General features: G+C 36.6%; 1 protein-coding gene across 2 annotated transcripts in view; it reads left to right on the top strand.

Moving 5' to 3' along the window:
• LOC138692602 (zinc finger CCHC domain-containing protein 8 homolog) overlaps positions 1-24010 on the top strand; it is an 82173-nt gene that overhangs the window by 33640 nt on the left and 24523 nt on the right. For both annotated transcript variants that reach the window (XM_069815618.1, XM_069815619.1), the window contains exons 4-6: positions 4116-4321; positions 15239-15363; positions 18776-18962. In XM_069815618.1, coding sequence (XP_069671719.1) covers positions 4116-4321; positions 15239-15363; positions 18776-18962 — 518 coding nt within the window. The remainder of the gene's footprint in view (positions 1-4115; positions 4322-15238; positions 15364-18775; positions 18963-24010) is intronic.

Genomic DNA, 24010 nt, shown 5'->3' with positions numbered 1-24010 from the left:
CGGGGTTCGATCCCAGGTGGTGACAGGAATTTTTCTCGTTGCCAAACTTTCAGAACGGCCCCGAGGTTCACTCAGCCTCCTATAAAATTGAGAACCGGGTCTTTCCCGGGGGTAAAAGGCGGTCAGAGCGTGGTGCCGACCACACCACCTCATTCTAGTGCCGAGGTCATGGAAAGCATGGGGCTCTACCTCCATGCCCCCCAAGTGCCGTCATGGCATGTTACGGGGATACCTTTACCTTTTACCTTTTATTATTATTATTATTATTATTATTATTATTATTATTATTATTATTATTATTATTATTATTATTATTATTATTATAACATCGTTTTCGTTGCATTTTTGTGTGTGGCTTGTAAGAGATAACTGCTTTCATATTGTAACTTTTATACAAAACAAGAATGTAATTTTATTCTCAAAACGACAATAATCACTTTCTATAATTGAATGTAAACACTCCCGTCAACAATGGGATTTCCACTCCACACAGCAACATAGTATTCGTTATTGCACTCCACAGACGACAATGACAATTCACTTGGATTATTGAGAACAACAATGTACTGCTAATCTTAACTAATGTTCACAAAGCACTATTTACAAAACAGAACTGTCAGTTCTCAGTTCCCAGTTCGTTTGCCTTGGCTAGTTGTTCTAGCTCAGTCACTCGAGTTCACAGTATCTCGAACCCCAGACCTTCAGAGACAGTCCACTAAACTTCGAACTCCGGTCCCCTAACTGCAGTCCACTGCACTCACACAGCTGAGGACACACTCCACAAGTCGAACTCCGGTCTCGACGCTGGCTTCACTGCTACACTGACTGGCTGACCAAAAACTGACGACTGCTACAACTAATTAAACTGCTGCTCAAGTTCACTCACGGGTCGTATTATAACTAAACCATAGTTTCTGGAGAGTACGATTTCGCGATCAATCGACAGATGCCTAGAAGATGGCACCTCTCGAATTCTCTGGATTTCTCCCCTTCAGTCACCAGCTGCTTTACTTCCCCATCTCCCTTCGTCATGTCTGCGGAACAGCATCTCGCCTCCTCTCCTCTCCTCTCCTCTCCTCTCCTCTCCTCTCCTCTCCTCTCCTCTCCTCTCCTCTCCTCTCCTCTCCTCTCCTCTCCTCTCCTCTCCTCTCCTCTCGCGTGCCGCCTCCCAGTGCTCTGTGGAGCCCGTGTCGACTCCCGCGCGACCTGTTCTCTTGCGGGACACGTGATCGAGTCTCGATGTGGCTGTCACAGTATAATACAGGGTGTTTCAAAAATACGGGGCATAATTTCAGGTATGTATTTCCCACATGTAGACAATCAAAATAGTTCATGTCAACATGTGTCCGGAAATGCTTTATTTCCGAGTTATGGCCTTCACAACATTGAAATTCACCGGAACGTTTTTCTTTCCGCAGGTCGTTGCCATCAAAGGAGACATTAAGAGGGCACTCTGACAATTCATTCCGAGGCGAAGGTTACATTCAGTGTTGTGTAGGCGTTAGACTGTGCGACATGTATTCAAATCAAGAGCTGGCAGAGATACACTTCATGTACGGTAAGGCGGACGGCAATGCTGCGCTGGCTCGTCGTTTGTACCAGGAGAGGTACCCACAGCGACAATGTCCAGATCGGAAGACATTTGTACGTCTCCATTACCGTCTGTGCGAGTATGGAAAATTTAACTCTCCTGGTTTGGAATTGAATTGTGGCATGTTCTGAGGACATACGCAATACTCCTGGAGTTTGGGATCGTGTTCGCAGGTCAATAAGACATCGATGTGAGGTCTGTATTCAAGCAGGAGGTGGACATTTTGAACATCTTCTGTAATGACAACGACCTGCAGAAAGAAAAACGTTCCAGTGAATTTCAATGTTGTGAAGGCCATAACTCGGAAATGAAGCATTTTCGGACACATGTTGTAATGAACTATTTTGATTGTCTACATGTGGGAAATACATACCTGAAATTATGCCCCGTGTTTTTGAAACACCCTGTATACAAGATGGCTCAAAAGTCGCTTTCCCCAGTATTCATTCTTACGTTTCATACATGTACACATATACAGATGTCATAACTTGAATAAACAAATAGCTGGTATAATAAGTAGGGACCGAATTGTTAGGTTTTTGGAAAGACCATTTTAGGTGTTTGGAATAGGTGAAATAGGAACCATTCAAATAAATTTAATATATAATAAAAATAAAACCAAAACAATAAATTCTAGACTCAACAATGTAACAAGTAAATTAATCATTTTTTTTACATTTCCATTATCAATAATTTGATATACTTCCTCTTTAGCTGAAACCAATCGAACTCCTTTTGATTTCGTTGAGGGTGAGTCGGATTTGGTTTCAGGTTTTAATATTGAATACACAAGTGGTGGTTTTGCATTAATTTTTTTGGCTGAATATGCTAGTATTTGGTTAGCTCCATTATTCTCAACCAGGTGCCGCTTCTTGTACGCTTGTACAGAGCTCTGACTCAGCATGGACAGCATGCGTTCTCTACTCTGCTCACATGTCATTGGTGGACATTGTTGATTCTCAAAATCCTAACAAGAAAAAAGCGTCAATACTTCAATTTCAACATTTCATTTAGTTATTATTGTATTTAGTAACACATTCTTTTTCCAGAACAAATTAATTACTTTCGTGTATATATGGTATAATATTTGTCAGTCAACTTTAGAATTATTATTAATTATGGTGGCTTTTCACATTTCTATTTTTCGATCCACCATCACTTTAACATATACACACATACCACCCCATTTCATCCATTATTATAAACTCTCATTTCTGTTTTTTTTTTTTAATTTGCTATCGTACGATGGACAGTTTATCAACTGATGAGGTTATCTAGTACCTGAGTGAGATGAAGGTGATAATGCTGGTGAAATGAGTCCAGGATCCAATGTCGAAAGTTACCCAGCATTTGCTCTTAATGGGTTGAGGGAAAACCACGGAAAAATCTCAACCAGTAATTTGTCCCAACCAGGATTTGAACAGTACCCGTCTGCGTGCCACAACTTACAGCAAACTTGCCTCGAACATACAAACACATGACCATTTTTTTTAAATTTGCCGGCCTCTCCCGTCCAAACGCACGGGAATAGAGGGTTGTCCTTTATAGTGAAGATAGAGTTTGAGGAGCTGTATTCAATGCACTCATAGGCTTTGTTGTAACTACACGTACTGTGGAGTTATGGGGGCAAAAATGTCGGCGAAAATCAGCTTGTGTTCGCGATTCCCATTTTGATGCTATCATGTAAGAACTAAGTCATGGGGGAATACAGGACCGCATCCCATTCTTCGGTATGGCCATTATTTCCGGAATTAGAGACTGAAATATTTTAGATACCCAAAAAATAAGGCTAGAAAAAAGTGCGACGGATTTGCTGGATTTTAGCGGTGATTACTAGGGAACCTGCGGGGATGCTACAGTTAAAAGGGCGGGCCTCTGAGCCACTTCGTTCTACTTGTGTAGAGAAAATTCTCTTTTGGAAGGTCAAAATGACCATTTTTTGAAACTTTGCCCGCCTCTCCTGTCCAAATGCATGGGAATAGGGGGTTGTCCTTTTACACTGAAGATAAAGTTCGAGGAGGTTGTCCTTTTACACTGAAGATAAAGTTCGAGGAGCTCTATTCAACACACCCATTGGCTTTGTTGTCACTACACTTACTGCGGAGTTATGGGGGCAAAAATGTCGGCGGAATATCAGCTTGTGTTCGCGATTGCCATTTTGATGCTACCGTGTAAAAAGTAAGTCAAGGGATAATACAGCACTGCATCCCGTTCCTCGGTATGGCCATAATTGCCGGAATTAGAGACTGAAATATTTTAGGTACCCCAAAAAAAAATGCTAGAAAAAAGTGCGATGGATTTGCTGTATTTATGCTGTGAGACTCTGTTTAATTCTCTGTAAAAATATCTGGAGAATAAATATTATTTGATGTGTGCAACAGAAGTTAAAGTTGCTTTACTATAAACAAACGAATTGCATGTTAGGAATAATTATTTGCAGAGAATATTAGTATGTGTTACTTATGTACGGTTATTTACCAATTTTTGTATCTGTGGATCTCTATATCTTTTGTTTTATTTATAGTCGTTACCATTTGGATGATGAACAGAAATTTGCTGGCTTTATTCCTGGTCAGCTCAGTACCAAGTTAAGCAAAGCATTGGGCCTTGCCAAGCACCACCTTCCAAGGCACATATATAGGATGCGGCTGCTTGGATATCCACCAGGCTGGATGGAGGATGCTAAAATAGCTCACTCAGGACTCACTCTTTATGATTCCCAAGGAAAAGGTAAGATTTATTTAATTTAAGAAGCATGATCTTATGCTGTATTGAATAACCCTGTCCACAAATAAGGTGACTCAGGGTTTCTTCAACCTTTGTTAAATTATAACAGTGTGTTATTCCATTTTAACTGTAAACTTAACAGTTGAAGCATTTCTTCAACTACTGTTAGTACTAACAGGCTGTTAAAACCTATATTGATTTCATGCAGTTAAATGATTTAACTCTCTGTTAGCATAGAAGTATCCAATATGGCTGGTGTGTTAGATGCTGAACTTATATATCTTGATTATTTAGAAAATGATATCCATGAATACATAAACAGAGGGGATGATTTCTGTGATTTGACAGACAAGAGGTTCATAGGAAGGTATAGGCTATTTTCTGCCAAGTCTCACTTTTCGCTTTCAACTTAGATCCGTTTGTTTGTTTATTCTCAATATAATTGGTTTATACTGCGAAATAATTTCCAGCAGAAGGTTTCTTTCAAACGAAGAGAAATTAGTGCCATGATTTCTTTTTGTTCCAGTGTTTTCCATTTCATAACAGCAATACCAATACGCCGCTCCACGCTATTGTAATATAATAATAACGGAAGTGCGCACAATGTGCAGGATAATATATTATTTTAGCTTTCGCTGCTGCAGAACTTGGTCAGTGAAACTAATCGGTTTTTACACTCCATCACATGGTATCTTCCACATAGTTCGTCACAAAGTAAACACATGCACTCTTCGTTCGGGTCGTGAAAGCTGGTGTTGCGGCTCACATACTACAAAAAATGAATCTTCAGCTAGTGCTACTGTTCTTCATATTAGATTTATATGATATTACTTTAATTAGCTCAAAAAATTTGCTTACTTATCTCAGTCAGACAACTTACAATTATGGACCCACAAAGAGGAAATGCATTTAATGTTCACTACAAAGCTATGTCATTTCAACAAAATTCAGAAACCAGCATGTGATTCCAACCACTACTACAGCATTGCCAAATGTCCTGGACACACTTCACTTAACAAGGAACTGTCTCGTCACTATCATAAACTACTTTACATTAATCTTTGGATACCGCTCAACAAGTAAATAAATTGGAATATAAATATTTTATCACCTTCCTTGTTCAACCTCCATTGGTTTTTTTTATCTCTTCCTGGTGAGGACTTGAATGCAGGACCACCCAAAAGAGCAGCCAGTTTGGAAGAAGAATGGCAATCGTAACAGGAAACACCCAGTTGGCATAGATGTAACTGTCAACCACTGCATACACCAATGCATGTCGTGTAGCACTTATTCCACGTTCCAAAATTTCGGTAGGTGGTTCTTCTGAAAACATAAGTGCAGTGTTGCACATCACAACAATAGTCAGCAAAGTCAATGGATGCAAAAGAAGCCAGAATAACTTCTGAAGGATGGCAAACATTCTATTGCGTATTGTAATACAGACGAGGAAAGAAGTAGAAATCAAACCTGAGATAATAGAAAGACTTCTATCCTCTCTGAATCAAACAACGGAAACAAGCGAGAATTGCAATTGTCAGAGTTCAGAAAACAGAAGTGAGCCTACACTTGATTATAGGTGATGGTTAAACTCCAGAATTTCTGGTCCTAACAGAGAGTTAACAAACAGAATGTTAAAATGTGAAATGTAAAGTTGAAGAAATGCAATATTCTTAACAGCAATTCATACTTTTAACTTGCAGTTAATTAACGCTATGTTAGGTGCATTTTAACAAAGGTTGAAGAAACCGGGCCTCAGTGTTTAATTTACAGGCTGCTGTCATACAATTAAAATTCTGCTGTGTTAGTTGCTGTCATTATGGCCAATATGCACAATGCTAGAATTGAGAATCTTGAATTACAGGTGCCTTCACCTGAGAAAAGGAATTTGGTCACACCAGATAAACAGAACCAAGGAAGATCTAAATTGATCATATCTGAAGTAGAGCTGGGGACGGAGCGAGTAGAACTGTTGAGTTACTCGGTTCTATCGGTTTATGTGCTTATGAGTGGAACACCGAAGTTACTCGGTTAACTGTAGCCGTTAGCGATCAGTTCAAACATTCAAACAGAGTTCGCGTGTTTTATTTAATTCTAGCAGACAACAACAACATAGTACTGCTGTATTTAAATATTTTATGCTGCAGGATAAATTATTTCCTTATCCCCAAGGCGGGCTGAAAGGCCTCTAGTATTGAAGAGGAGTTCATCCTATTATATGACCTGTCAAGTGGACCTGATGAACATTGACAGTCTGAACATATTACTGTACATAATAATAATAATAATAATAATAATAATAATAATAATAATAATAATAGAGTGTTTGATTAATATTAAAATATGTTACAAAAAGAAGTGCATTATATTTTCTTCTATTTGTGTTTATTGAATTTGTGTTACCTCATCAGTTATCATTTTATTTGTATTTATTTCTAGGAATTATGTTACCTAATTATTTTAATTTATCAATAATATTACTCTTCACCAAAGAGAACATGGTTGTATTGAAGGCTAGTAATGTTATAAAATAAATAAACATTATGTTCTTCAGTTTAAGATAAATATGGGAAATGTGTGTTATTATTCGGTTGAGAAGCTCTTATCATCCAGTCTGCTGTCCAAGAATCTGAAAGTTAGAATTTATAAAACAGTTATATTACCAGTTCTTCTGTATGGTTGTGAAACTTGGACTCTCACTCTGAGAGAGGAACATAGGTTAAGGGTGTTTGAGAATAAGGTGCTTAGGAAAATATTTGGGGCTAAGCGGGATGAAGTTACAGGAGAATGGAGAAAGTTACACAACACAGAACTGCACGCATTGTATTCTTCACCTGACATAATTAGGAACATTAAATCCAGACGTTTGAGATGAGCAGGGCATGTAGCACATATGCCGAATCTAGAAATGCATATAGAGTGTTAGTTGGGAGACCGGAGGGAAAAAGACCTTTAGGGAGGCCGAGACGTAGTTGGGAAGATAATATTAAAATGGATTTGAGGGAGGTGGGGTATGATGATAGAGACTGGATTAATCTTGCACAGGATAGGGACCACTGGCGGGCTTATGTGAGGGCGGCAATGAACCTTCGGGTTCCTTAAAAGCCATTTGTAAGTAAGTAAGTAAGTTTAAGATTCCACGTTTTATTGATTATTTAACCACTTTCCGTAATAATAAATAATTCTGTGTGTTATTTTTAAATGTTTTAGGCAGCGCTTCATGGAGCCCGTTTCTTTCTATCTTCTTTCTTACTTAGCTGCAGCGTTAACATTTACCTCACATGTTAATTTATTAGCTGTTAGTATTATAAATTATTTTATTAATTTTATTTCGTCTGTCTGAAAATTGAATAGGCATTCATACAAAATAACTCCGCAGATAGTTGTAATCACGCAAATGAAATTTGCAACCGCCATTTTGCAATGAAGAGAAGCACTTCTTTCTCGTCAATTGGCAAAGTGAAAGCGCTTTACTACAATGCTTTTAAAACACGCTTGGTTTCACTTTCAAAGTACGTTCTAAAATCGACTCAGTCTATCTAAATTTTAAATCTGCCGCCACAAATTTGTACTCGGTACTGTACTCGGTTCAACCGAGTAATGACGTCACTAACTGAACCGAACCGCTCCGTCCCCAGCCCTAATCTGAAGACATTGGAAAGTAGTATCACAGCCTAGTATATACAGTCGCGAAACTTGGGGTGATTTTTTGCATTTATCGCAATAGTTGCTAGCCGCTTGGAGCACTTTGTGTACTAGGAACAATAGACTGTGTCATTGCCATCGTGATCTAATACAGGTCGTAAGACACACCATGTGACTCGCTTAACCCGATCACGAACGGCGGCTTGTCAACCATATAAATTAATTGGAATGCATAAAAAGTAACATATATTTCTCTAAAATGTAGTGTAATTGCATTAATAAAATTTAAAACAATGATTAGGAGATACTTCAGACATAATTCCTTGCGAGTTAAGGTGTAATATTATTTTTGGTGTGAAAATTACGTTGTTCATATGTGTAATAATAGACCTACCTGCCTTTATTTCGATTAAATATTGCGAAATTCTTGTACATTCATTTATGCACGATTCAATAATTTTCAGTTGCACCGCACGAATATTTAGATATGTTGAAATTATAGGTTATGTTTACTGACCCATTTGACCCTTTCTGCCTAATTTTAGTGGTCTCCAATACCCTGCCATTCATATGGAAATGTTATAGGTTATGTTTACTATATCTTATATTCCTAAATTCGCAATTATACATTATAATTAAGCATAATGTCATGTATGATACTCCGCACATTCAATTTGTCTGTATTTTAATACTACAATTGAGTATTGAATTATTGTATTTATCTACTACCTAAGAGACGAAGTAACAATCGTACGTACACTAATTTCATAAGAGTGGTATGATAAATTTTCTGTCTTTATCAAGGAAGGTAGATGTGGTATATTAAAATCACAATATAAATTATTTTTTATTAAACCTCAAAATAGCTTCCATTCTAAACTTAAAATGTTGATGTGAAAAGATTATGTTAACATGTAAAATTCTCTTAACATTAATATAACAATGTTTTGTAATTATTTCTGCAACATATTATGCAACAAGAAGTAAAGGGAACTTATGGACACATTACACTAAATAAAACTTAGCTATGATACGCAATAAAGTTATAATATAATAATTCACTCAGCTCCATACACTGAAATAGAAAACCCGAACATATATTACGGCCTGGTCTAGATCGAAAAAGCATTCACTGTGCCGTATTTCGCTCTGTTGTGAAAAGTTGTGTAAACTGTGAAATGTTCGTTATCGGTTGTAATAACTGTAAATGGCTAAAATACAATAATTTGAATAATAATATGGGACAAGGAAACGTTTGTTGCACTATAAATTCTAAGAAAAATAGGTCAGAGTTATCCTTCTGAAAGATCCAGGAAGGTGAGTTTATAAAATATAATATATACTTTATGAAAATAATATATAAACCTTATGTATTTCATATTTAGGTAGTGGAAGGAAGGTGTTAATTTTTCAAAAGAACATGATATCGAAAGTACAATACATTTTATCATCTGCTAGCGAAAAAGTCTGTGATGAGGCGATAGTAGCGATCCTGGTGGCTAGCAACTATCTATGGATGCATATTTCAACTGTCTGTATTTGCATATTTAGTTAAGTATTGAGCTTCGCAACTGTATATACTGAACTGTGGTAGTATCTTTCCTCAGTATGAACCTACTCAAAACAACTTTCTATTGTCAGATATAGGGTGAGACAGAAGTCTCCATACAGTCAGTCTGTAGCAGATGCATCACAGTATATTTTCGAAAAATATCCCCTGTGAGTCATAACAAAGTGATATGTGCTCCCTGCCACTCACAGCAAACCCTTGACAATACATTTTCTGGTATCAGCAAAACCTGGGTCATACGTTTGCATGTTCAAGTTCCACTTGCAGAATTGAACCCTGTGATCAGGATTGTCTTCTGTCATATGCTGCAGCATCTGCATCTTGTATGGATGCCGTTTCTTAAGCTACGGTTTGGCTACGACGATCTTTGTCGAACGAACATCGCTGACAATTGAAATCACCAGCGGTCGTCAGAGAGTGGTTTCTTTACCGGCGAACTTCGTAGGTGGATAGTAAAGTGTTTTATATAGTTGACCATGTCTGATCAGCTGATAAGCGGATGACAATATGATAACGTTATAATATAAGTTTTGCCTTGAAAAACAAGTACGGATCTTTAAAATAGTTAATGTCATGTTTAGAAATAGATATATAGAGGGGTCTTTTAATTCATTGATATTAAGACATCTTGAAAATGAACCCACCAATTATAAGGATTATTTCAGTCTTTCTCCCGAACAATTTCATTTTGTTTTAAGTTCAATTGAAAAGATATTGTAAAATTACCCACAAAATTTATTCACAAACCAATAAGCCCAGCTGAAAGATAAGCATAACTTTAATGATATAAACACTTTATTTTTCTTTTTACAATGTTATTTTTTTTCATTTAGGATCATTTATTTAGGAAATAATGTTACAAATAAAAAAAAAAAAGGTGAGAACGAGGTTGTTGCACTTCTCTTCTTTGCTCGGAATTCCACTTCACTTACTATTTCACACTGAAACTTTTGCTTCAGTAGCTAAGTCTGCCGCATCGTGTGTGTGTCCTTCAATTATGAATAACTTTACTCAATTGTATTAACAGTTCTGGTTACTGCAAAATATAGATTTGTTATTGTTTACGTTGGTTCTTCTTTTTGGTTCATGTCGAACAGGGATTTGTGTTTACTCAATTAATATCTCGTCTTCATTAGTGGAGAAATTGCAGAAAGATTTCCGTTTTACCGCCATTATGATATGTATGATGTATAAATCACGTTATTAAATGACTTAATTCATGACCTACTGTAATTTTACAATTGGTTTCTCGGTGATGATCGCCAGGTTTTTGCTCCAAGGCAAATGCTGACGATGTTTGTCGAGCCCAGCGACGTTTGTTGACGTTCATCGCTGTAAAGAAACCATGCACATTCAAATCAACAGGACAGAATCCCAGCGAAGATCACCAGCGATGATCGTCGGCGAAGATTGCCGTAGCCAAACTGTACCTTTAGTGTGCAAAATGTGAAGGATACATCTTTGGCTGATCTAAGTTCTGCAGACAGGCGCCAGGTTCCCTTCTTCGGGCTCTTCACCATTGCTGGTAGCACCATCGTTGTTGTGCCTTCTTTGGCCGCCCAGATCTTATTCTTGAATTTGATAAATTTAGCCTTGTGTCATGGAAATCTATGTTTCATGCATCTCATTAAAAGCCTGTGCTACATGGCGAGTAGTACTACTGGTTACCAGACATAAAGTCCATGATTATAATGTCCATATGTCAAAATGTCCATGAAATAATGTCCATGTTAAATTGTCCATAGTTCTATAATGTCCACTTCACTCTGATGTCCAGTGTCATAATGTCCATAGCTCTATAATGTACACTATATCCATTATTCAAGGTAGTTATAGTAATCTGTGTAAAAATTTTCCAGTACAGAACTAACCAGAATTGAAATTTTTGAAGATGGAACGAAATCCTCAGTTAGTGCCATCACAGAAGGGTAAGCCACTTCTTTCTTTTCGTGGGTATCTGTACCAATATCATGACTTTAATAGAGATAAGACAAAAATATATTGGCGATGCAGGGAAAGGAAAATTTGTAATGCTGCAATGATAACTAACAGCAACCTGGATAACATTTGGGTTTTACTGGATGGCACAGATAAGCATTTATGTAGTGCTGATGAAACAGGTATAGAAGTAGAGTGCATCTTGAACTGTGTTAAGGCAAGAGGAAGAGCGTTGACTGTACATCATCCATCCATTTGGCAATTTATATAGTGCCTAAAGCGTGAGGGAAATGAAATTTGGAGACAAATATTGCAAGAAAGAGGGAGGCATTTACAAATTAAAGAGCCGGTGAATAAAACGTATTTGACGAATCAAAGACAAATTCTTCAGATTGTGAGAAACTACAACAGGTACAAAGAAAATGGAGAAATTCTCATATAAAGGATTGGTTACCATCTTAAAAGTGGGGTTCCGGTTCCCGATGATTAATAATATTCATTTGTACGAGTTATGGAATAAAATTTATTGTGTTTTATTCAAGCAGAATTTCCCTTTGAACTTGGACATTATGGACGTTTAACACTATGGACATTTTCACCTTACGAATGTTTTATCATATGGGTTTTCTGTTGTATGGACATTTAATACATGGACATTTTCACCATATGGACAGTCCACACCTGTGGAGTAACGGTTAGCACGTCTGGCCGCGAAACCAGGTGGCCCGGGTTCGATTCCCGGTCGGGGCAAGTTACCTGGTTGAGGTTTTTTCCGGGGTTTTCCCTCAACCCAATATGAGCAAATGCTGGGTAACTTTCGGTGTTGGACCCTGGACTCATTTCACCGGCATTATCACCTTCATCTCATTCAGACGCTAAATAACCTAAGCTGGTGATAAAGCGTCGTAAAATAACCCACAAAAAAAAAGAAATAAAACCAAATGGACATTTTGACCTTATGGAGGTTTTATCATATGGACGTTCTGTAGTATGGACTGTATACGGTGGAAGCGTACCACTCCTTGCCAGAAAGATGACGTCTATCCGCTCGTTCTTTGTTAAGGGCATTTCTCTAGTCTCGCTTGGCTACCTGAAATGCAAACAGAATATCTACATCACTGTGTCACCATTTGTATGGAGACTTTTGCCTCACCTTCACATTTGCAGCAATACAAAATGGTACATTTTTTTTACAGCAATCACTTTTGCTTCTTCACTATCTCTTTTGCATATTATACGTCCTTCAGCAGCTGCAGCACCCCCAGACATTTGTGGCTCTTGTCTCGTTTTATGTTGTGAAATACATTTATTATACAGTCTCTATTTAGCGGCTCGAATTTTTAAAAAAATTTCGCTCTCAATGACATGCACGCAATCATTAGTGAAGTCACTTCCTCTCCTGGTGCTGCCAGAGCGAAACCAGAGACAAGGACTATAGGGTGAAGCCACTTCCTCCCTTGGAGCTGCCAGTCTCGTCTCGGATGCTTTGTGCGTTAGTTTTACCCATCCTCCCTGCTACCCCTTGCCGTGAATCCAGAGTTTCCAGGCGCTGCAAAATTTGCAGCAGTTTGTCAGTAGCGCGCAGTTTTAAATACATTTTCTTTAACGTTGTGAGTATAACAAGCGTAACAATGTTTAATTCTGTACAATATTTACAGTCTATTCAGTTCAGTACCTTAACAATTCAGGAGAAATGTGAAATTAAGTGCCCATCAGTTGAATCTCATAATGGAAAGAGCTGCTAAACAAAATACAAAGACTCGCATATTTTTTGATAATTTATCCAGTATCCCTGCTTTCTTCTCTCGATCTCCACACAGCCTGTATTAGATTAATACAAAGACAATTCCATCAGCTGGGGCAACAAGATGGAGTTTTAAAATAAGAACAGTAAATGTTGTTCATGAGAAGAAGGAGCCATTGCTAGAATGTTTTCAAACCATAATGGAATCTGAAACATCTAACAACATCACAATAAATGAGGCAAGCGCCCTGGTGCGTACTCTTGAATATCCTGAATTCAATTTCTGACTCAGTTATTTTTTTCATTTATTGATGTATCATGTATATATATTATACAACAAAGTACAACATCGCCAGTTAGATATTTCTAAGGTTCAAATCTGCATATAAAAAATTAAATTATGGTTTATTTAACGACGCTTGCAACTACAGGGGTTATATCAGCGTCGCCGGTGTGCCGGAATTTTGTCTGCAGGATTCTTTTAAATGCTAGTAAATCTACTGACATGAGCCTGTCTCATTTAAACACAACTTACAAGATAAGGCGCATGGAACTAATCTTTAAATAAAGTAAGTTGCTTGGTTTATTTTTGTATGCAACCCCCCTTAATTCAATACCCACGAGCCGCCACTGCACTTGGGGAATGAAACTTTTTAATGTGCATTACAGTTTCAATAAGAATGCCACCTTTGTCTACCTTTTCCTCCGTGAATTATTTTTGCATCTCAAATTTAGTGACTCACTGCTTATACTGTACTTGCTGACTTGTTCTTGTATCATATACATGGCTGACTTACATATGAATTCATGTGATAGGTAGTTTGTTTTAGAAGGGATCTGGGAGTATATCCTTTTCAATTTGAAGTGGATGTATGTGTGTGTTAATTAGCCTGAATGAGGATTCACCATACTTGGTTGTGATCCTTTGAAGGTCATAGAACTGAAGTTACTGAGCTAACTTTTATGCCAGTAATGCTGTATGCAACTGTCAATTACTGAAGGATTTGTGGTAAACTACATGTATTCCCTTTCTCTCTTATGCCGAATTTTGCACACCTCTACTCCCTCTTACTTACCTGTCCGATTCCACAGTCTTTCTCAGTATCATAACTTAAATACTCTGTCACAATATGATAACACGCTAGAAATACCACTGCACACATCATCTCTCTATTCTTCATTTTTCACTGTTGCTGCTTCTCGTCACTGGAATTGTCTGCCGCCTGAAGTCAAGGGCTGCCAAACTTTAATTTCCTTTAAATGTAAATTAGAAAAATATCTTATAATGAGTTGCCAGACCTAACGCGTTGCAAATATTTAATGGAATGTGTTCCACTGTATTTATTTTTATTTTTTTTGTTTCTTATTTTTATTGTGTAATCATGTAAATCGTGTTTATTTATCACTTAATGCCAATATGTATCCCACTGTGTTGTTTTTTTTTTATTATTAATCTATTTTTTTGTGTGCATTTTATTCAATTGTTGGTTTCTGGTTTAATTGTGTAAATCTTACTTAATTGTAATCTAATACTAATATGTATACTAATGTGTTTATTTTTATTTCTACTGTGTACATTTTTTATTGAATTATCGGCTTCTGTTTTTACGTGATTCGTATTTGATTCTAACAACATTAATATGTATTCCACTATGTTTATTTTTATTTTATGAGGTAAATTTTTATGTAAGTACCTCTTTTGATCTCATTATGTACCTAAATTGTATCAGTATGTAATTACTTAATTCTGATCCAGTTTTAATTCTGGTTGAGTGTAAGAGAAGGCCTTACGAACTCTGCAGGTTAAATAAAGCCATTATTATTATTATTATTATTATTATTATTATTATTATTATTATTATTATGTTCTGTTATTTAAATTTTGGTATTGTGCATGTACAGTTTCGAGTCGATATCACATATTGTGTCTTCCCGTCGAAATTTTAATTGTAAATCATTTTATAAATACATAGATTTTCTGTGCTTGATGTATTCAGACTGTATAAAATAATTTGTTTCATCGCAGAGGTTGCAGATCCTGATGCAGAAGAGGGAGAAATATTTGCAGAAGGCTCAAGGGATAAATATGACATAAGGAAGATCATTAGCTATCCAGGGTTTAATGTTCCTTGCAGTCCAGGAACAATAGATGCAAGTATCCAACACATTTTTCTCGTGTTAGTTGTCAAAAAGATTGTTAGAGAAATGATATTTGTGACCTGCAGTGCGTTATCAATGAATAAAATTAAATAGTACATTATGCAACGAGTTTATAATGATTGTAATTAAGACAAGAGGATGGTTATGAAACTCGCTTGCGCTCGTTTCATAATTTTCATACGAGCGTCTTAATTACCATTATAGGCAAGTTTCATACGACTTTTTATGCTCGACCATATTTCTAACTTGAAATTATTCATAAGTTTTCATGTTATTCTTATGTAACTGGGGAGCGAACTGATCTTGTGCAGTCTCGTAAATTGTGAGATGTGCACAGACGCGAAAGTATTGATTTTTTCCAGGCAACGAATGTCATTGACCTTGATATAATCTAGAGAATAACATGAACATTAGTCTTGATATAACCTGGAAATTGAATTCGACATTGAAAAACGAGATGACAAATTGAATTTATTTGAATATTATTTACAATCAACGCTAATTATTATGGTAACAGAACATAACCTTCTGTCACAGTATTGGATTTACAGCCTGCGTGACGTTTTGCTAGTTGTCTTTCGATTACATATCCGAGAATAATCGAAAACCTGAACTTTAATGAATAGGTGTACTTTAATGACATGCATTAAAGGACTGCTACCAGATGTACAGGGACATCATTTTATTTTTACTAACATTTTGAATATTAACCTGCCTATACCTCTGACTCAACGCCGTTTGCTACCCCCTTCCACGACTGGAGTTCGATGATACTGACGTAATATACAAACAAATCACTTTACTAGGTATAGGAGGGAAGAAAAGTAGTTCATCCATTTACGTAAACTAGGATATATTGCGCTTTTGAGTTTGATAATTTTCATTAGCTTTTTGTTTAATCAAAATACAGTACAGTATTAACAATGAGTGTTTTTACTCACGAACTGAGCTGTCCATGTGGACGTATTCATTATGCAGTGTATATTATACTGCCTACAGCACATTAGCATACAATATAGAGAATGAAGTTAAATTTAAAAATAATCATAATATGGATATTAAAACACATTTTTTAGAATGGTGGCCGTTCATTTCGATACAGGCTTCAGTTCTAATGTGCATATTATCGCACTATAGACTATTGTACCTAATCTCAATTACCAGTTTCGTTCTTTGTGCTAGTAACTCATGTTGAAATAATTCTGTAAATTCAATCTTCACTTCTGCCCAATCCGAAAAGATAAAATTACTCAGACATACTATCTACTGTCCGTCCAAGTGGTTATGTCGTAGGGTCGTAGAAATGGAGTAATTACGTGACAGTTAATTACTTAACGAGGCCCTTTTATTTAAGTTATTTTAAACAGTTGTATGATATTACGTAGACGTCCAATTCCTAACAGAAATTAATGTTTTCAGAAGAGAGCTAAGACAGCCCAGCCACTAGCTGGCGAATAAAACTGGTGGGGGAAACCAGTATACGACGTAGGCAAATGGACGACAGTACCTGTGCGAAAATGATTCAATATTGAAAGCTCTTTCGTCACTGGAAAACGCGAACATATTTTTTGAATAAGTGAATGTCTCAGGAATCTTCTATGCCACATCAATAAATTTAGGAATGCAGTTATATTGTCGGACTCCAAAGCAGCTATTCTATCAATTGTCTCTAAACACACACCTTCATCTCAAACAGCAGAAATAACTAAAATGCTCTCTCAATTAATATCACTCAATAAAAGAATTGTATTCCAATGGATACCATCCCATTGTGGAATCCTGGGAAACGAGAATGCAGATGCTTTAGCAAAGAAGGGCAGCACTGCTACTTACAGACCTGTTACTAAATCTACGTATTACTCTGTGAAAAGATTTATTAAATCTACATACTTAGACTTCAACAAACAAAATTTAATAACACAATCCCAAGGGAAAAAATGGAACTCTCTGCATCAAAATCCACAGTTAATTCCCGATTTACCACGAAAATCGTCTGTAGCTGCATTTAGATTGGCAACAGGCCATGATTGTTTGGCCAAACACCTGCATAGAATTGGAATATATCAGCCCCCTAACTGCCCATTGTGCAACTCAAACCAAGAAATGGATTCGGAACATCTCAAAATCTGTGCTTCAGTGGCTGGTCATGATAATATCTTTGAAAAATATTGGAGTGCAAGAGGTCAAATGACTTCATTGTCAAATGCCTGGCATTAGAAAACAACAACATATATATATATATATATAATATATATATATACAAGAATTTAATTAATTTGTTCTGGAAAAAGAATGTGTTACTAAATACAATAATAACTAAATGAAATGTTGTTGTTTTCTAATGCCAGGCGTTTGACAATAAAGTCATTTGACCTCTTGCACTCCAATATTTTTCAAAGATATTATCATGGTCAGCCACTGAAGCACAGAGTTTGAGGTGTTCTGAATCCATTTCTTGGTTTGAGTCGCATAATGGGCAGTTAGGGGACTGATATATTCCAATTCTATGCAGATGTCTGGCCAAACAATCATGGCCTGTTGCCAATCTAAATGCAGCTACAGACGATTTTCGTGGTAAATCGGGAATTGACTGTGGATTATGATACAGAGAGTTCCATTTTTTCCCTTGGGATTGTGTTATTAAATTTTGTTTGTTGAAGTCTAAGTATGTAGATTTAATAAATCTTTTCACAGAGTAATACGTAGATTTAGTAACAGGTCTGTAAGTAGCAGTGCTGCCCTTCTTTGCTAAAGCATCCGCATTCTCATTTCCCAGGATTCCACAATGGGATGGTATCCATTGGAATACAATTCTTTTATTGAGTGATATTAATTGAGAGAGCATTTTAGTTATTTCTGCTGTTTGAGATGAAGGTGTGTGTTTAGAGATTATTGATAGAATAGCTGCTTTGGAGTCTGACAATATAACTGCATTCTTAAATTTATTGATGTGGCATAGAAGATTCCTGAGACTTTCACTTATTGCAATGATTTCTCCATCAAAACTTGTTGTTCCATATCCAAGAGATCTATAAAGTGAGAAGAGACAGCACGTAACACCTGCACCGGCACCTTGTTCTCTGGAGATCAAGGATCCATCGGTGTATAAATGAAGCCAGTTTTGTGGAGGGTACCTAATATTAATTGTCTCTAAAGACAATTGTTTCAGTATTTTAGTGTTTACTTCTGATTTCAGTATTTCTTCTGTTAAATTTAGATTATATTCTATATTTAATAGAGTTAAAGGGTTTGGTTTAATTTGTAAGTTTTCTTTTAAATTCGGGATATTGATTTTCTGTTTTAATTCTCGAACCATGGATATGAAACTTTTTTGAGTTTTCAATCTACAGAGAGGACTGTATGAAATGTTGAAATTGAAGTATTGACGCTTCTTTCTTGTTAGGATTTTGAGAATCAACAATGTCCACCAATGACATGTGAGCAGAGTAGAGAACGCATGCTGTCCATGCTGAGTCAGAGCTCTGTACGAGCTTACAAGAAGCGGCGCCTGGTTGAGAATAATGCAGCTAGTAGCAGACCTCAAGACGAAGACCTCACACAAGCTGACATGGAGGTGGAACAAGTTTCAGGTATAGTGTGTGCTATTTTATCATGATTTCTGAGACAAATGTACTGCACATAAACATAAATTTTCGTCTGGCTATTTTTATTTGAAGACGAATGTAACTGGAAAATTCTTGTGGACAACAATACAATTTACTATTATTGCCAAATCAGAAAATTATTTACAAAGAGCAGTTGAGAACTTTCAGAGAACCGCTTCAAAATTAAAAATTTTTACTAAAAGACCCAATTCCATGCATTATTATTATTATTATTATTATTATTATTATTATTATTATTATTATTATTATTAATACATCAGTAGATTATAATTTATCATACATAAATGATATTACTAACGAAATTTCTAAAAATTACCGGAAATTAACATTGTTGGCACAGCCTCAGGTTGTGCATAGAGGAGACAGGCTCCAGATATGGAGAGTAGCTGCGAATATATTGAATAAGCAGTCACAGACAGCCGATAATGGATGGTCCTCCAGCTTGAGGGTTGGGTGAAGGGCTAACAGCCCATCACCGTAAAAAAAACAACTTGTTACGAAACCCCAAAATTATCCTCGGAATGGGACTGATTCTGGCACGATCACAGCAAAGGAATAAGGTTATAAGATTTGGTACTTCGAATGTTACAAGTCTATATAGAACAGGAGGGGTAACATTAGTAGCAAAAGAACTAGCTAGATATAGAATAGACTTTGTGGGAGTACAGGAGGTTAGCTTAGATAGGAATGACATGACAAATAGGAGATCACTTGTTGTATTATGGGGAAGGAAACAATAATCACCAATTAGGAACAGGATTCTTTATTTACTAAGAGAATAAAATCAGCAATAAAAAAGGTCGAATATATCAGTGACAGGTTATTGTATTTAGTACTTAAGGGTAGATGGTGCGATATCATGTCCTACAGAAGAGAACAATAGGATAGCTTCTGTGAGTATGATTATGTCTTGTGACCAGAATATTGTACGAAATGAAATATAAAAATTGGAAATTTATCCTTTGAAGAGGTGGAAAAATTCAAATATCTTGGAGCAGCAGTAACAAATATAAATGACACTCTGGAGGAAATTAAACGCAGAAAAAATATGCAAATGCCTGCTATTATTTGGTTGAGAAGCTTTTGTGATCCAGTCTGCTCTCAAAAAATCTGAAAGTTAGAATTTATAAAACAGTTCTATTATTGGCTGTCCTGTATGGTTGTGAAACTTTGACTCTCACTTTGAGAGAGGAACAGAGATTGAGGGTGTTTGAGAATAAGGTGCTTAGGAAAATATTTGGGGCTAAGAGGGATGAAGTTACAGGAGAATGGAGAAAGTTACACAACGCAGAACTGCACGCATTGTATTCTTCACCTGACATAATTAGGAGTATTAAATCCATATGTTTGAAATGGGCAGGGCATGTAACACGTATGGGTGAATTCAGAAATGCATATAGAATGTTAGTTGGAAGGCCAGAGAGAAAAAGAACTTCGGGGAGGCCGAAACGTAGATGGGAAGATAATATTAAAATGGATTTGAGGGAGGTGGGATATGATGCTAGGGACTGTATCAATCTGATTTAGAAGAAGGACTGATGACAGGTTTATGTGAGGGCTGCAATGAACCTCCAGGTTCCTTAAAAGCCATAAGTAAATAAGTATTAACATTGTATTCAAATCATTCCAATTGCAGAGACATATAGAGGTACAGGCCCTTAGCCCCTGTTGTAGAAAAAAGTCTGTTTTGAAAACTAAAAAATACCATGTTTTAAAACTTTGCCGTCCTCTCCCATCCATATGCCAGAGGGTAAAGGGTTATACTTTGTACCACAGATAGACTTCGACCAGATCTATTCATATAGCTTGCGCAAGAAACGATTACCGAAAACCAATGGTGGTGTTGCTGTCTGTTTTGATGTGTGTATGTAGGCATGCCGAGGGGGAGAGGTGCGAGCTAATGGAAGTACTGTCTCTTCCAAGAAAATGAACAAATGAGGACATCGCTGTGGAAATAAAGAACGTAGCAAGAGAAAAATTCGAAGCTAATTACACGCGCAACATATGTTTATGAATGAAATAATAATACTGTGCGATACAAGACACGTATTCACATGCAATGGAACGAACTAAAGTCGTAATGTAACTATCACAACACAAGACTGATTCTATTGATGTCATTTCTCTTCCAACTGTATTCTTGAATGTCATGCAAGTTATCTCGTGACCTTTCCTCTCGCCCGCTCTTCCTTATCGCAGTGTTTGATTCGCATTCATTCCGTCGGCTATCCGTGCTTGCGAGACCTATACCACATATCAGCTTAGTTCCAACTGCACATTTGTCCGGGTTATGGCAGCGAGAAAGTTGGCCAAGTAGAAGTATGTTTTTTTCGAAAATCTGTTTGTGTCTGGGATTCCGATTTTGATGCCATGGCATCTGGGGTGTGTCATGGGTGAATACAGCACCACATCCCGTTCCTTGATATCACCTTTAATTCTGCAGGACTCAGGCAAAAAAAAAAGTGCAATGGAGGAGCCCAATTTTATTGCAGAGTCACTGGTAAGTACGTGGGCATCCTATGGTATAGACTGTTATTTTTATTAATTTGGACCCACTAACTCCTGTCATGGAAAGCATGGAGCTCTACCTCCATGCCCCCCAAATGCCTTCATGGCATGTTACGGGGATACCTTTACCTTTTACCTAACTCCTCTCTCCATTTTCTCGTGTAATTCAAGCTTTGGCTTCAGTGTGAGAATGTTCCTTTTGCATTTAGCGATAGTAGCATGATGCTATTTATCACATGAATGAAACTTCTACGTGCTGTAGGAACAGAGAATTTCACGCTTTCTATTTAGACTCATTCAACACCCCCTCGAAATGGCGGAGTTCAAGTGGTAAATTGTCTCTGCGCATTGTTTGCAAGGCTCAAGCTGCAACTTACCGACGCTACCCGATCTTCTACAGGTATATAACAGGGTTTTCTGTCTATTTTCACGTGTAAACAACGTAAATAGTAAACTCAATATGCGGCATGTGCGGTCCACGAAAACCACTCAAACCTTGGTCCAACTCTTCCCTTTCGCAGAAATACTGTTGTTTTGGTATTGCCGGTTATTTGGGTGCCGGATATGAGTGATTTTACTGTATATGTATTGTGTAACATTCAGACAGTGAATTTAATGTGGTTCAAATTTAGTTGTTTGAATGATCAAAATTGAATTCAAATGGTCATTTTATTATTTTGATTTCACATATGTCATTTTAGAGAATGTTTTCTCGCACAGATTTCAGGCAGTAATTTATAGAAATTCAACAGATTTCTCTCCCTGAATAAATCTTTAAACATTTCATTTGAGGAAAGGTCGATCACTTCCAACTGCAATTCAAGCGGCAAATCTTCGACTTAATATGTGAATGGATTTTGAAAGTATCTGATGTTTTCTGAGGCATCATCAAAGTATAATCACAAAACATTTTTCTAATGCAAAAGAAGTGGAAAATGGTGTGACACATTCACTTTGATACTTTTAAACACAAGAAGGGAAATGAATGAAGCAATTCAAAGAAATATTTTTCTCTAAACCCTTCCACATGTATGTATAGATCAGTTATAACAGAGTTCTCTCCTTGGAGCTTTAAATTTAGGAAATTGATATGCTCTGTAAAGGCTGGTTCACAATAAACCGGAAATGAGAATCGGAACGAAAATGAAAACGGTAAAATTGTTAAAATGTGTACATTTAAATGTGAGCATTCACAATTAACGAAAAGCTTGCCAGAGCCCGAGATCGGGAACGGATAGTTGGCGAAGTTTCAACTTTGGCGTTCACGTTTCTGATCACAGCCCACTAGATTCATTATATTGCCATCTAAAAGCTATTTTGTCGTCGTATATTTTGTAGCAAGAAGACCGTGACATAACCTATGCATTATTTTGTTCTGTGCTGTGCATCATGGAGCAAGTTTTATTTGATGAGATTCTAATATTGAAATCCTCACATTTATGATAAGCGGCATGCCTCGTATAAAGATGAGAAAATGAAGGCGAATACGTGGCTTTCAATAGCTGCATCTTTGAACACCGATCGGAAGCGAATCATATTTTATTACTGTATTGGTTGTATTACACACTACATATTCATGCTTCAATTCAATAACTACTGTTGTGTTCATTTTTGTTTTATTACAAATGTTTCTTCTCTAATTATTTTACGTTATGGTAGACTTAAAATAGGTTGTGATAATAAAGATGCATGGGCATATTTATAGTACTGTACCTAATGAAATGTTACAGTTGAAATTTCGAAGTTGGTTAACCTGTGTTTATGTTGGCTGCCTTGTACTCATGAGAGAACGCCATTGGTCAATTATACACAAATAACATCAGAATGCATAATATCGACTTTACATATCGATATGCATAGTCATCTACGTTCTCGGTTTATTGTGAATAAAAAATTTTCATATTCACGTCCTCTGCTTCTCGTTTTCATTCTGGTTCTCATTCCCGGTTTATTGTGAACCAGCCTTAAGGTCCACTAGGAAAGATAGTTTCCACATCTGCAAACTATCTGAAAGAAAGGCCACTGACCGGTTTCTCTCATTCATAAATATTTCATTTGCCTCACGAAGCTCGTGAAATCATTTTAACACTTTTCCTGTACTAAGCCAACTAACCTCCTCACAGTGGTAAGGAATATCCTGATACTCACTTTCAATTTCAGAGAGAAATAGGTTAAAATTGAATGGGACCGTCTAATGCTTATCTATTAATATTGTATTGATATATTACAATTTATTGATCATGAACTTTTTCGGCACATATATATGCCATCTTCAGATGTTAAAAGATAGTCTTAATACATACTTGATAATGCCATAATGGTAAAACATGAGTAACAGCGACATAACCGTTATATACTATTCAAATGACCTTATGAATTACAATGTTCACACCGTTGTTAATTACACACTGTCCCTTCATAATGAATTAAGCACTCATACTAAATAAAACAATTAAAACAGAGTTTTAAAAACATAAGCTTTGGCAATAGCAGATAATGTTTGA

Source organism: Periplaneta americana, chromosome 17, assembly GCF_040183065.1.
Source record: "Periplaneta americana isolate PAMFEO1 chromosome 17, P.americana_PAMFEO1_priV1, whole genome shotgun sequence".
NCBI classification, from domain to species: domain Eukaryota; kingdom Metazoa; phylum Arthropoda; class Insecta; order Blattodea; family Blattidae; genus Periplaneta; species Periplaneta americana.
Note: the sequence above shows the minus strand (reverse complement) of the source record. Positions and strands in the feature narration are given on the sequence as shown.